This window comes from Miscanthus floridulus, chromosome 2 (assembly GCF_019320115.1).
Source record: "Miscanthus floridulus cultivar M001 chromosome 2, ASM1932011v1, whole genome shotgun sequence".
Classification (NCBI taxonomy): domain Eukaryota; kingdom Viridiplantae; phylum Streptophyta; class Magnoliopsida; order Poales; family Poaceae; genus Miscanthus; species Miscanthus floridulus.
In genome coordinates this window covers 28,576,012-28,591,150 of record NC_089581.1, presented here as the reverse complement: position 1 = coordinate 28,591,150, position 15,139 = coordinate 28,576,012, and the positions used below count along the sequence as shown (strand labels likewise).

Here is a 15,139-nt window from a genome sequence, read left to right as displayed (position 1 = left end):
TGTTGCAGCAGGGCAGCTGTATTATGACTAGATGAGTAGAGTTGTATATATAGTTTGCCATTGCAACTCAACAAAGAGAGTTCAGATTTGCCATCTCCTATACAGGGCTCCGACCAACGCTGATGTCTCTGTCGTGTGTGTATGCTCTGTTCTCCCTCTTCTTTTATCTCTGACCATAGTGTGTGGTCGGACAACGTCTGTCGTGCTCGATCGTGGTCAGCAAGACTGGTGAGTGGTCGACTCACCTGAGTCGGTGATCCTATGGGATAACAATCGTGTTCCTAGTGGTTGCCATCATTTTCAAGACCAAGTGATGGCTAGGATCTGTAGGTGGCAATGGGGGGCTGGGATTTTGCTGCTGTGGCAAGGGGTAAAAGTAGTTTTAGTAGTGCTGATGAGTTAGGAGTGGACATGAGTGATGGATGAACTTGGTTTGTGGTAACCTGTCAGGCTACGATCCTGATCTTTTGATTGTGCCCATGTCAGAGTGTGGCAACTGAATGGTGCACTTACTTGTACAGCGTACTGTCACTAAATGTGTTAGCTAGTGTGGCAACTGAACCAGGTCAAGTTAGCAGTTGTGCTTAGGATAGCACCGATGACATGCCATCAGGTTGGTTCTTTTGATTGTGCCCAATTCGTAAAGATTGGTGCACTGATGTAATTAAGTCAGTACTATGTCATGGATGGTTAGTAATGCAAATGAGTAATTTAGAACTAAAATGCATAGTAATGTTTACATCTTCATGGTTCACATTACATTGTGTTCTACTAAACCCAAATACAGTGCATGTTCTTAACTGATAACATCACAGTATAGCCTGGATCACTACCACTACAAACAGGAGTACAAGGACAAAATCCTTAGCAGTCATGCCTCCCATTTTCTTGTTCTGAACTTTGGCAAGTTCTTCTTCACCCAGGTGCTTCGGTTTAGGTGTTTTGCTTCTCAGCGATGCCTGGTATTGTGCTAATGCCTGCTCACCTTCCTGTCTTGATGGGAAACTTGCATGCAGGTTGTTAGGATAACCAAACACTTGGGCTTGGCAGTCCATCCAAGTTGTGTACACTCTAGGTGTTCGCCCCACGAAAACCACATAGACCTTCATGATCATAACTGCATCATACATCAATTGGGACAATCAGTGATCCTTACATCTTGATATCACAGAAATCTCAGCTAGAATACGATAAATCTCAGATTTATATCAAATGACAAATACCAAAGACCATGCAATTCATAGATCATCAGATGAATGCTAAAGCCACTGAGTTCATCAATGCATAATGCAGCAACCAATTGTGGTAGGTAACTACCCTAAATAGTTCACTCCTACCATAATCTACCCTAGACAATAGTGATAGTTCAAACATTACATCCAATGTTACACATCCAAAAAGGGTTAAGCTGCTACATCAGAAGCACAGGAACATGGCTTTTCTTCATCTCACATCTCCACTTCACTGGAACGCCATCTGGCCTCTGACCTTGGCCAGGTGGGTGTTGATCCACAGCTCCTTGTCAGATGGCGACATCTCCACGATGACCATTGCAGGGACCTTGTGCTCCATCAGGTAGCTGTGGCAGGTCATCAAGTCACTTCTGGAGAAGTTTGGGCACCCCATGACAGCTTCATATATCCCAGGTGCCACCTCTGAGTGGTAACCTTCACTTAATGCAACGTTGAGTCTCGAGCATCCTCTTCCTCTTCTTCTTCTCATCTGACTTGTCCTTATCCTTGACAGCAGCGGTATCTTCCTTGGTAGCAGGTGGAGCCTCATTGGAGTCAACATCAATGGTCTCGGGTTCAGCTGCAAGTTGGCCCAAAGCTTCCTTGGAGCAAATTGCAAACCTCCTAGTAGCCACGCCACAACCAAAAATGGTTTGGATGTACTGGTAGTTCACAATGGGAACATTGAGAAATTCTGCATCCTTTGAGTGATCCTGCAAAATGGGACTAATCAGAAGAAAGCTCAGCAGTTCATGTGTGCAGATTCATACAAATCAGCTCTACAAAATTTTAGGTACAAGTGTAGTGATTACCTTCACATGGCCATGGTAGTGTTCAGGGTCCACTAAAAAAATACCCTTATACATGACGGTTTACTTTGGTTACAGACAAGCGAAAATGCGTCACAGTTAACTCACGATGACGTTCCCAAAAAACGTCATGTATCCCACGTCATACATTTATTGGACCGAATTGAGCCGTCACAGATTGGCATTTGTGTCCGTCATGAATTAGTTGTTCGTCTCCTATAACCAGCCCAGATCCAAACCGTAGTGACAAAAAAGAACATCACAAATTAGTGCCAAATCATCACAGCATTAACGATACAATCAACATTAACCTTGTCACACATTAAGACACTCATGAAACACGCAAACTGGAACAAAGCTCACAATTGACAGAACATTGCCCATCATTTTCATTGAAACCATCAACATTTGTTTTTGTACAAATTTCCACAGGAATACTAAGGCAATAACCAAGCTACACTCAAGTACATCCAAAACTAAGACGTTGGCTTGTACAGCACACAACTCATATGATTTGCTCAGACAACTAAATATTTCGTAACTAACAAAAATAGCCACCATGAGCACCTTGATCCTCTTGCCACAATTATGAGAGCACAAGAGTTGGTCTTAGCTAACCATCCATTGGGTTTGCATCTGAAGAGTACCAGAGAAATAATCACAATCAGCGGTAGTGTGCTCTAGCTACACCATATTTGTACTATTAGCCTGCAATGTTTAGAAGAAACACCCCCTATTTGTTAGTATTGAGCACAAACAATATATTTTAGGTAACTTAATCTAGCACAAATTTCAAATCAGGTAGCCTATAGAATTGACAATTGGAGTAACACAAGGTAGTTCAAAGTATGCATTGTTTGATGCCTAGATATGTTCTCATCCTAGATATGTTAAAATGTCAAAGAAATCAATATAACTTAATTTCTTTTTTTGTTCTAGATCAGAAACTTAAAAAATAATTAGCTATAAACAAAACATTAAGGCCAAAAGAGTATAGATCCACCACACATCTAAATTTCTGGTCCAAAACTCATGTTCAATGATATTTACAACAAATTAAGTGATGCAACACTTCTAAAGTACTAGGAAAATGAGATTTTTTAAACACTATTCTAAATGGCCGGGTTATGAGCTAGCTTCTGAAACAAGACAAATTTTGGAACAATGCAGACAAGTATCACAATAAGCTTACCATTTCTTAGTTGTGCTTGCTACTCCATTGCTTGCATCATGATTTTCAACTCATTATTGCCAGTAGCCATCTCAGCTGAGTCTCTCTGCAAACATGTAAGAGGACAGTAAATTGTTGCAGCTCAAAAATCTTCTCCAACCCAAACAGCAAGATAGTGATACCATATTGAGCACCATACTATATCGAAGCACGGAGCTAGAGATATCAGGTACTAAATAGTGAGTTTGTAGATCATAACAATGGTCCTCTCACATGCTAGGCTGCATCATTAATACCAGCACCCCTTCCCATCATCACAACAACTAGAAATCACAGAGTAGATCTCCTGAGATGTAATGTATGTATTCTAGAGCAGGCTCAGATCAGCCTGAGATGCATGTATGTATTCTAGAGTATTCTAGTTGCAGTATCAGATCAATTCAAAGCCATAAGAAAAACGATTACAAGAAAGATCACTCACCTACTTGTACATGAAAGCATCTAATCGGGTTTCTAAACTGACCTAGTAACTGCAACAAATAATTATTATATAAGCTTTTGCTTCACAATTATATATAATTGTTATTGTTCCTCTATATTCCTCATCCATGTTGTTCAATGAAATTTATTGTAACACCTGGTTTTAAGGACAAAACCTGATGCACACCATATGTGAGTCTTTAGAAACAAATCTCACATGTAGCTACAAATGAGGGGTGTTATCAAATAACAATGCCTAATAACATAATGTACATAGTATAAAAGATATAACCTTAGGAACAATCAACGGATAAACAACTCCGATCTCCGGGTGTAGACTCCACTCCACGGGATCCAAACTGACTAGTTGATCACAAGCCTAACTCCTTTGAAAACTAGCAATCTGAACTTCGTCCTGAGGTGTGGGGGAAATTGCAAGAGTGAGTCCATGTCGAACTCAACAAATATAGCCAGGGGTTTATGAGGCTCAAAAAGCTGACGCTGGTTTACTGCGATTAGCATTTAAGTAATCTTCAAGTTTAACATTCATTAACATCAAGGTAGCAATAATCTCATAACACATGATCAATGAACATGAATAATCAATATCTTAAACAATTAACATAAATGATCATCTTAACAAGTAAAAGTCATTATCCCTTAATGTAAGTGTTCCAAGGTCGCTCGTATCCGTGAATATGGCTAGTATACCAGTTTGTTAACTCTGCGCAGAGGTGTACACTTTTCACTGTGAGTCATGTTTCCCAAATGAGTGGGTTAATTACTCCCAAAACACCGGATACCATATAAAGCAACCCAAGAGCTCGTCTAACTGGCCAGGGCCGCAGGGTCATCAGATATAGGAACCCCCTTTCCAATAATATAAAAGGCCGCTTCCATAGCTAGGCTCAACAGGACAGAGGCTGTCCTATACCCAACTCGTAGACATCTAACCAGCTAGAAAAGGGTTTCTAAAGCAACTAGAGCCAGAGCCATATAGCTCTCACAGCTGTACATTAAATCCCAGATAATCAGTTACAAGACAAGTTCTTCTGTTGCTAAAAGTCATCTTGTTTATGTTTATAGCATATTCATTAATCAAGTTTCAAGATCATGATTGTTGCACTAGCAATAGAACTACCCAATGCAAACCTCCCAGGGTAACAAGGCAATTGAGTATTCAAAATCTAGGAAATCCTACCATAGGTAGCAAGAAAGACACATGCATATGTATTTTAGTGAGCATCATGAATAGGACAACAAGGATGATCCTTAGCTATACTTGCCTTAAACTTAGATCCTTCTTCAAGTCCAAAATCTTTAAAGAACTTCTTCTTGATCAAGCCTTCCATGAACTTCTTGATTCCCAACTTCTAGATCACCAACTTCTTCAGGATCACCAACGCAAAACTCACCGGCAGGGCATGAGCAAAAAGCACCACACAAGCTTCTATGCAATCATACACGAAGCAAACAATAGAACTAAATTAGAATAGTACACCAATAGAGATAAAACAGTTTGAAGATTTTATAAAACTAATCTACGCATCACTACGATCACACAGACGTGAAGAACACACTAATCGAAGCTTACGGTGAAAAAGAAGCAAACTACCGAAAGGTTTACTTTGAAAAACTAAAGGCTTCATTTATTTTAATCATACAAAATCAAGTATAAGATATTTCATAAGTCAAATTTATATTTGAATTAGAAAACAAAGGTAAAATTAATTATATTTTATTTATAAATCGTGTTGCACGATCATTATTCAAGTTGGGTTTTCAACCATAAAATTATATAACTATTGACATAGTCAAAACTGTTACTATCACATAGTTCGCGTCGTTATGAATCTATCGCAACTTGAACGGGTCAAATCGGAGCTAAAACGAAGATTTTATGGCTAAAACATGGTCAGTGGCAGTTTGGTAAATATGTGAAACTTGATTTTCAAAATAAAATAAATAAATCTGATTTTGATTGCTAGTTGGACTGCAAGTTAAATATAGGAAAAAACTCAGCGTCTTTTTTGGCAAAAAGGCAGGTGAAAGGGTATCTTCTAATCTAGATCGTCCATCTGAAAACGGACGGCTCAGGATGATTGGAGATATACATGTATTTCCATCGTATTTGGGGATTTGTTTTTGTAAAGAAAAAGGCAAGAAAACGTATGCTGATGTCATCAAAGCTAGATATGAAGTCATCAAAGCTAACAATGACGTCATCAAGCTAAGAAAGCAAGGCAAGGCACCTGATGGAGGCCATGGCCGGCGATGGTGTTAGCTAGTCTGCTAGCTTCGCTGGGGTTGTACGTGTCTGTGTCTCGGTGGTTCTATTTGCACAGGACCTGCACGGGAAGGTAGGAGAGACAACGTCACACTCACCAAGAGCTTTGCTCGAACGGAGATGACACGAGGGCGGGCTGGTGGCGTACGACTCGATCGGCCGGAGAGGCGGTAACAGCTTCCTGCAAAGGCCTGGCGGCGACGCGTAAGAACCAGCGGAAGCAAGAGACAGAGAGAAGGGCGCAGACATCTGCTTTACCTTGGGTCTGAGCTCGTCAGCTAGCTAGGCACAACGGCAAGGCAGCGTAAGGTGCAGACAGTGGCAGTGGCTTCGTCTGCTCGTCGGTGGGATGCTGATCCAAGCAGCACAGCGCCGCGGGATAGCTTGGACAAGAGGACGGGAAGCGGACATGTCTAGAGATCAAAACTGGCGGCAGCAAAACAGCGGCACGGTGAAACAATCTCTGCGGCTTTAGAGTTTCGTGGTTGCCGCGGGCTCTGAGCGCGAGGCGGCGGCGTTGCGGCTTGCGATAGGGCTTGGTTGCGGCTTGCTATTTATGAGGCCTTGGGTTGTGGCACGCACGCCAAAAAAAACCAGGAGTCCAGGATCCGACTGTCGATTGCCATCGGCAGAGTCCTGCTTGAGGACGATGAGAGGAAGGGGACGACTATGATGCGTGGGCTCCACCGGTTAGACAGACAACAGAGAGGGAGAGGCATGCGTGTGGGTTTCAGCTCTTGTTGGGCCGGCCTGCTGTGCCTGTGAAGGGAAAACTAGGCCAACGCTGAAGTGGGCTCGGGCCGCATGGGAGGGAGAGGGAGGAGGCTACGGGCCAAGAGAGAGGATATTTTCTTTTCGTTTTTTTTATTGCAAAAGCCATTTTGTTTGAAATCCTTTTGAAGACAATTGAATTGGTTTGAATTTTGGACAAAAACCAATCATCATAATAAATCATATGCAGCAGCATGCATGCAAGAAAGATGTTTCTAAACCCTATGATAAATTTTAATTTAATGGAAAAATGTTATTTATCCTATGATTCATAAGCATAAAATGTGAAAATTAAATCATTTTTCATCTATTTCCAAAGTTGCAAAGTTTAGGGTGTTACAATTCTACCCCCCTTAAGATGAATCTCATCCTCGAGATTCGGGAGAAGATGATCAAGGAGATAGACACTCTGCCATAGGATCTTCCTCACTTTCTTTGGTGGTTTCATCATCTTGATAAGGATTCCACTTTACTTTGCACAATTGTTAACTTTACTCAAAATAACATACTCACTGATCCCATGGTGTTGACAGGCCCTCTGATTAACTCTCATGTAACCCCAAACCACTCTCGGGCAACTTCCAAATATCCTTTGTGATTTCTCTTGTTCCAAGGTGAGCTTTACTAATTACCAATTTTATAGTATTAGAGTCCTCACTTCAAATTCCACACACAACTTGATCATGATGTCATACGAATCTTCTTAGCATATCTCCCCTTTGCTAAACGTACTGGCAACAACTTTTGCTTCTCCAAATGCCAGCACACTTCCAAACCACAAACATCTGGTTAATTGAAACCAGCACTGAGTTCACAAGCTCGAACCAACTTATTGAGAATGTCCTTTAGATTTTTTTTATGACCCACCTTGATGTCACTCTTCATGTCCAAGTAGATATTACCTCCATGCTCCATAATTGATAACTCCAGATCATACATTGGGGAGTTCATCTCGCTCTTCCTTAGTTGACTTCACGCGTATCATCTCTACTCATTTTTATATAGAACACATCCTCCATCATGCCAGAGGTGTTTATATCCAATATTATAATGTATCCAATGAACCTATAATAGAATCTTACCATTCCAAGGAAATCCCAAGTCACTCTTGCATGCTTAGGCGGGTTCCAACTCAACACATCTCCCTTGAGTTCTTCTCCGAATAATTCCATCATTAGAGACATACCATAACCAAGAAAAGAACTCCATCCAAACTAAACCCACTCACTTAAGTTACTATAGAACCTACTGTAGAGGAATCCAACATCACCTTTTCCTATGCCATCAATGCCAACTTGTCTTGAGTTGAAGGTTGAACTCCCAAGTGATTTGAAGCTAAGACCAATCCTGACAAAATACCCGATATCCTTGTAGATGATCCATCAATTATCAATTTTGAGTGAAGGATGCTTGCTCTTGATGTTGACTTATCAATCACAAGATAGCTTATGCTTCCAAGTGAAGAACTAGAGTGTATAAAACTATTGTCTTGCAACTTCTTCAACGTGGCTACCCCCTTAAGAAAAGATATGCTACGGAATACCAAAAGATAGGTTGAATTTTCTCTAAACAATTTACCATCATAATGATCCCTTTGACTTCCAAGGAAAACTCCAGTGCATAAGTAGAATCAAGTAACCTCAATTTACCCACGAGCAGAAAAACAGCAACACAGTAAAATGAGCATAACTCGAGTTCTGTTAATCCAATAATTTCATAGTTTACACCGTTGGAAAGCTCATGAAATTCTCTACAACTTTCCTTCAGAACACTTTTTCAGATTCCACAGTTAAGTTAGTCAAAAACAGTGCACAACAGAAACTGTTCCAGCTTTTAGCCTGCACAGAAACTTCAGCTTGTGATCTTTATTTCTCTCTAATGAAATTAGCTATGAGGGTGAATCCAGTGGCATTTGAAAGGTACATAAGTATAGTTATTCCTAGAAAAATTTGATTGGCTTTGCATGAGAAAACAGTGGGTTAAGACCAGAAGACCACAGACTGCTCCAGATTTCTAACAGCACAAATACATCTTGTGAATTTCATAACTCTCAAACCATAATAGTTACGGGGGTGATTTTTGTGCTCAAAGAAAGATGTTGAAGTCTAATGTTGTCCAGAGTTTTCTCATCATTTTTGGTCGTCCAAAAACATAGGTAGCAACTGATGAAGACTGACTGCTCCGGAGATACAGTATATGAAAATAGAAGAAAACCAAAACTCAACTATCTATTTCATTAATCCTTATACCTTAGGCCTATTAACTAAATGAAATTGTAGACTAACCCACAATATCATTACAATCATTACAAAGATCCAAGGCAAGAAAATGCATAATGACAGGTCAACAAGCAATTAAGGAGCACGACTCACTCAATGACTCGACTTGCAAAGCTATCGTTTTCTTCATATTAAGGGCAAATTAAAGATCCTAAAGCTCTTCTTCGTATGATGCGAGAAGGGGATAAGAGATGATTTCAAAAGCATATCAAAGCAAGGTATAGATGGAAACAAAGGTTTTAAAACAAGCATCAAGGATGGGATGAATATCAAGGACAGGAATATAGTAGAGAGAAAAATATCAAGGTCTATAGAATAAGCATTTTTACTGTAGCTTCTAAACTTTATAACGACCAGTTTCTACTAGGCTTGCGTCCTACAGTTAGCATTGCTCTGATACCACTCTGTAACACCTGATTTTAAGGACAAAACCTGATGCACACCATATGTGAGTCTTTAGAAACAAATCTCACATGTAGCTACAAATGAGGGGTGTTATCAAATAACAATGCCTAATAACATAATGTACATAGTATAAAAGATATAACCTTAGGAACAATCAACGGATAAACAACTCCGATCTCCGAGTGTAGACTCCACTCCACGAGATCCAAACTGACTGGTTGATCATAAGCCTAACTCCTTTGAAAACTAGCAATCTGAACTTCGTCCTGAGGTGTGGGGGAAATTGCAAGAGTGAGTCCATGTCAAACTCAACAAATATAGCCAAGGGTTTATGAGGCTCAAAAAGCTGACGCTGGTTTACTGCGATTAGCATTTAAGTAATCTTCAAGTTTAGCATTCATTAACATCAAGGTAGCAACAATCCCATAACACATGATCAATGAACATGAATAATCAACATCTTAAACAATTGACATAAATGATCATCTTAACAAGTAAAAGTCATTATCCCTTAATGTAAGTGTTCCAAGGTCGCTCGTATCCATGAGCATGGCTAGTATACCAATTTGTTAACTCTGCGCAGAGGTGTACACTTTCATTGTGAGTCATGTTTCCCAAATGAGTGGGTTAAGTACTCCCAAAACACCAGAAAACCATATAAAGCCACCCAAGAGCTCGTCTAACCGGCTAGGGCCGCAGGGTCATCAGATATAGGAACCCCCTTTCAATAATATAAAAGGCCGCTTCCATAGCTAGGCTCAACAGGACAGAGGCTGTCCTATACCCAACTCGCAGACCTCTAATCAGCTAGAAAAGGGTTTCTCAAGCAACTAGAGCCAGAGCCATATAGCTCTCACAGCTGTACATTAAATCCCAGATAATTAGTTACAAGACAAGTCCTTCTGTTGCTAAAAGTCATCTTGTTTATGTTTATAGCATATTCATTAATCAAGTTTCAAGATCATGATTGTTGCACTAGCAATAGAACTACCCAATGCAAACCTCCCAGGGTAACAAGGTAATTGAGTATTCAAAATCTAGGAAATCCTACCATAGGTAGCAAGAAAGACACATGCATATGTATTTTAGTGAGCATCATGAATAGGACAACAAGGATGATCCTTAGCTATACTTGCCTTAAACTTAGATCCTTCTTCAAGTCCAAAATCTTTAAAGAACTTCTTCTTGATCAAGCCTTCGATGAACTTCTTGATTTCCAACTTCTAGATCACCAACTTCTTCGGGATCACCAACGCAAAACTCACCGACACGACATGAGCAAAAAGCACCACACAAGCTTCTATGCAATCATACACGAAGCAAACAATAGAACTAAATTAGAACAGTACACCAATAGAGATAAAACAGTTTGAAGATTTTATAAAACTAATCTACGCATCACTATGATCACACAGACATGAAGAATACACTAATCGAAGCTTACGGTGAAAAAGAAGCAAACTACCGAAAGGTTTACTTTGAAAAACTAAAGGCTTCATTTATTTTAATCATACAAAATCAAGTATAAGATATTTCATAAGTCAAATTTATATTTGAATTAGAAAACAAAGGTAAAATTAATTATATTTTATTTATAAATCGTGTTGCACGATCATTATTTAAGTTGGGTTTTAAACCATAAAATTATATAACTATTGACATAGTTAAAACTGTTACTATCATGTAGTTCATGTCGTTATGAATCTAATGCAACTTGAACGGGTCAAATCAGAGCTAAAACGAAGATTTATGGCTAAAACATGGTCAGTGGCAGTTTGGTAAATATGTGAAACTTGATTTTCGAAATAAAATAAATAAATCTGATTTTGATTGCTGGTTGGACTACAAGTTAAATATAGGAAAAAACTCAGGGTCTCTTTGGCAAAAAGGCAGGTGAAAGGGTATCTTCTAATCTGGATCGTCGATCTGAAAACGGACGGCTCAGGATGATTGGAGATATATATGTATTTCCATCGTATTTGGGGATTTGTTTTTGTAAAGAAAAAGGCAAGAAAATGTATGCTGATGTCATCAAAGCTAGATATGAAGTCATCAAAGCTAACAATGGCGTCATCAAGCTAAGAAAGCAAGGCAAGGCACCTGATGGAGGCCATGGCCGACGATGGTGTTAGCTGGTCTGCTAGCTTCGCTGGGGTTGTACGTGTCTGTGTCTCGGTGGTTCTATTTGCACAGGACCTGCACGGGAAGGTAGGGGAGACAGCGTCGCACTCACCAAGAGCTTTGCTCGAACGGAGATGACACGAGGGCGGGCTGGTGGCGTACGACTCGATCGGCCAGAGAGGCGGTGATAGCTTCCTACAAAGGCCCGGCGGCGACGCGTAAGAACCAGCGGAAGCAAGAGATAGAGAGAAGGGCGCAGACATCTGCTTTACCTCGGGTCTAAGCTCGTCGGCTAGCTAGGCACAACAGCAAGGCAGCATAAGGTGCAGACAGTGGCAGTGGCTTCGTCTGCTTGTCGGTGGGATGCCGATCCAAGCAGCACAGCGTCGCGGGATAGCTTGGACAAGAGGATGGGAAGCAGACGTGTCTGGAGATCAAAACCAGCGGCGGCAAAACAACGACACGGCGAAATGATCTCTGCGGCTTTAGAGTTTTGTGGTTGCCGCGGGCTCTGAGCGTGAGGCGGCGGCGTTGCGGCTTGCGCTAGGGCTTGGTTGCGGCTTGCTATTTATGAGGCCTTGGGTCATGGCACGCACGCCAAAAAAAACCAGGAGTCCAGGATCCGATGGTTGATTGCCATCGGCAGAGTCCTGCTTGAGGGCGATGAGAGGAAGGGGACGACTATGATGCGTGGGCTCCACCGGTTAGACAGACAACAGAGAGGGAGAGGCATGTGTGTGGGTTTTAGCTCTTGTTGGGCCGACCTACTGTGCTTGTGAAGGGAAAACTGGGCCAATGCTGAAGTGGGCTCGGGCCACATGGGAGGGAGAGGGAGGAGGCCACGGGCCAAGAGAGAGGATATTTTCTTTTCATTTTTTTATTGCAAAAGCCATTTTGTTTGAAATCCTTTTGAAGACAATTGAATTGGTTTGAATTTTGGACAAAAACCAATCATCATAATAAATCATATGCAGTAGCATGCATGCAAGAAAGATGTTTCTAAACCCTATGATAAATTTTAATTTAATGGAAAAATGTTATTTATCCTATGCTTCATAAGCACAAAATGTGAAAATTAAATCATTTTTCATCTATTTCCAAAGTTGCAAAGTTTAGGGTGTTACATTTATACATAATCATTCCTCTCTACTCCACTTTGCAAATAGATAACATAGTCATAATGAAATATATTTGTGCAGGCATTGGAAGTTATGTGTCTACGGAATTGCACATCTGTGGCTTCTTTAACCAGAGCTAGCATTACCTACCACACAAGAATTGCAAATACCCAAACCTGGTCTATAGTGGTGGTAGCTAAGGATGAGATCTGGCTTGTTGCCTTGCCCCCTATAGCACCACATCTTGTGCCTTAGTACCCCAACCAAATCCTAGGCAACAGGCACTAGGCACCATTAGCTCAAACCAAGATTGAATCCAAGGTCACCAAATCCTGACATAGAGAGACAACACGAGGAAGGAAGGGTGGGAATTCACCTAGATCTCATCCCTACAAAGGGAGAGAGGTGCTTAGGGTTAGGAGAATCACAGGAGCTACAGGAACTAGCACAGGAGCGGTAGGAACCAGCACAGGAGCAATGGGTTTTAGTACTTTAGGGACTAGGGTTACCCAACGCCATTGTCGCCCACGCGCCGAGAACTTGCCACTGCCGCCGCCCACGCCAAAATCCCACCACTACCACCACCGTCGCCCACACCGAGATCTAGTGGCCGCCGCTACTAGGATCTCACCGCCGCCACCGCAATCGACCACATCGGATCCCACCGTTGCCCATGCTAGAGGGGAGGGAGAGGGAGCAGGGCCTGGGAGTGTCGCCACTAGAAAAGGGCACCACCGTGCGGCCCACCGCCAGCGGCTGCTAGGAGTGCACGCCACTCAAAGATAGGAGGAGGAGAGGGAGAGGGTGTGGGCCTATGAGAGAGGGAGAGGGAGAGGAAGAGAGAGATGTGCTTGCTAGGCTAAGAGAGAGGGTGAGGGTGTGCGCTGCTCTCGGTTAAGGGAGAGGGAGAGGGTGAGAGAGTTGAGAAACCCTAAGTTTTGGTTCTGCTTATATATGTGAGGGGTACTAGGTCTTGGGCTAGATATCCAATACTCTAGATCTTGCATCATTTACAGGGGAATATGATCTGTAACATCCAACCGTGATGACAACTAAACCAGTCATCATAGATGTATCACCTCAGGAATGAACGGTCATAGACAATAGAATTCTATGATGTTTTCTTAGAATGTCACCAGTAAACCATCATGTGAAGCCTTATTTCTTGTAGTGGTCTAGTGTATTCATGCATAGGTCCTCATCCTAGTTAGCACCACTGAGGCCCTTATGCCTATAGATCTTCACCCACTTGGTACGCCTCTTCCGAAGGTGGTTGTAGACCTGTGTACCTAAAACTTGCTGGTCTATGTAACTCTATAGTTCCCTAGCCACTATATTGACATGACAGTCCTTGAACCCCTTGTCTGTCCTAACTCCTTTAGTAACCAAGCCTAAAAACTTGCTCAGTACATAGGTAGACATCATAGGTGTCCAGTTCGGCCTAGCTGCAGCACCATTTCCTTGTGATGTAGGTTGCAGCTCTTGCACCTCATCGACAAGGTTATTTTGGACATCCCCCAAAGATGTCAAACCCATCAAGCCTAGCCATAGCTACCCAAAATAAAAGTAGTACATGTAGAAGAAAATAAAGCATGGAGTTCACAATATCAGAGGACAACAAAAGAACATGAATAAGTGAACATGGAACATGAATAAGTGAACATGGAAAATCAAGACAATAGAATAGTAAACATAGCAATTTTAGTTCAGATTACAAGACAATAGTAGGTAGTAAACTCAATTCAGATTATAAGACAATAGTAGGTGGCAATTTAAGTTTAGATTACAAACAATAGTAATTACCAAATTTAGTTTGAATTACAAGACAGAGAATGGCATCATCGCCTTAGGAATGGTCTCATAAACATAACACAATTGAAACATCACAGAGTTCATCCATACTGCTGCTGGAACAAGCTTCAATGGACCCCATTCCTAGTTTGCCACATCTGGTTGGCCCAGGTGTCCCTCTTGGATGCTCAAGTATTATTATCACTAACATTGTCATTTGGGGCTGCCTCATTTGTAGGGTTGGCCTCCCAGTCAAACCCTAGTGGGATGACTTCATCAACACCATACCTAAGTATCTAGTTGTGCAGGATACAACAAGCTAACACAAGCTTCACTTGAGTTTTGTAGGGGTGAAAAGGCTTGTTGTAAAGGATCTTGAACCTATTCTTGAGTGCCCCAAAAGCCCTTTCAACTGTGACCCTCAAGGAGGAATGCCTCAGATTGAAAAGCTCTCTAGGATTCTGGGGGCTCCTAACTCCAATTCCCTTAGATGGTATCTTGTGCCTCAATAGGGTGGCAAGAACCTAGGCCTGACAGCATACCCAGCATCTATAAGGAAGAACTTGCCTAGACATAAGGAAAAAGGGACATAATTAGAAGTGTAGGACCCTACAAAACCTAGGCTAATAAAGAAACCAAGGAGATACCAATATACTTGGTGGTATCCTAAGACCA

General features: G+C 41.5%; 1 protein-coding gene across 13 annotated transcripts in view; it reads right to left on the bottom strand.

Annotated features, from left to right (window-relative positions):
• Positions 1-2,493: 2,493 nt before the first annotated feature.
• The window catches only part of LOC136520602 (transcription factor PHYTOCHROME INTERACTING FACTOR-LIKE 13-like), a 57,310-nt gene continuing 44,664 nt past the window's right edge, over positions 2,494-15,139 (bottom strand). For 3 of the 13 annotated variants that reach the window (XM_066514230.1, XM_066514209.1, XM_066514215.1), the window contains exon 10: positions 10,643-10,734. In XM_066514230.1, coding sequence (XP_066370327.1) covers positions 10,658-10,734 — 77 coding nt within the window. In that variant the 3' untranslated portion in view covers positions 10,643-10,657. Of the gene's footprint in view, positions 2,750-3,233; positions 3,319-4,997; positions 5,143-10,589; positions 10,735-15,139 lie in introns of those variants that run through there. The other 10 variants (XM_066514299.1, XM_066514240.1, XM_066514273.1 and 7 more) reach the window with 8 other exon arrangements.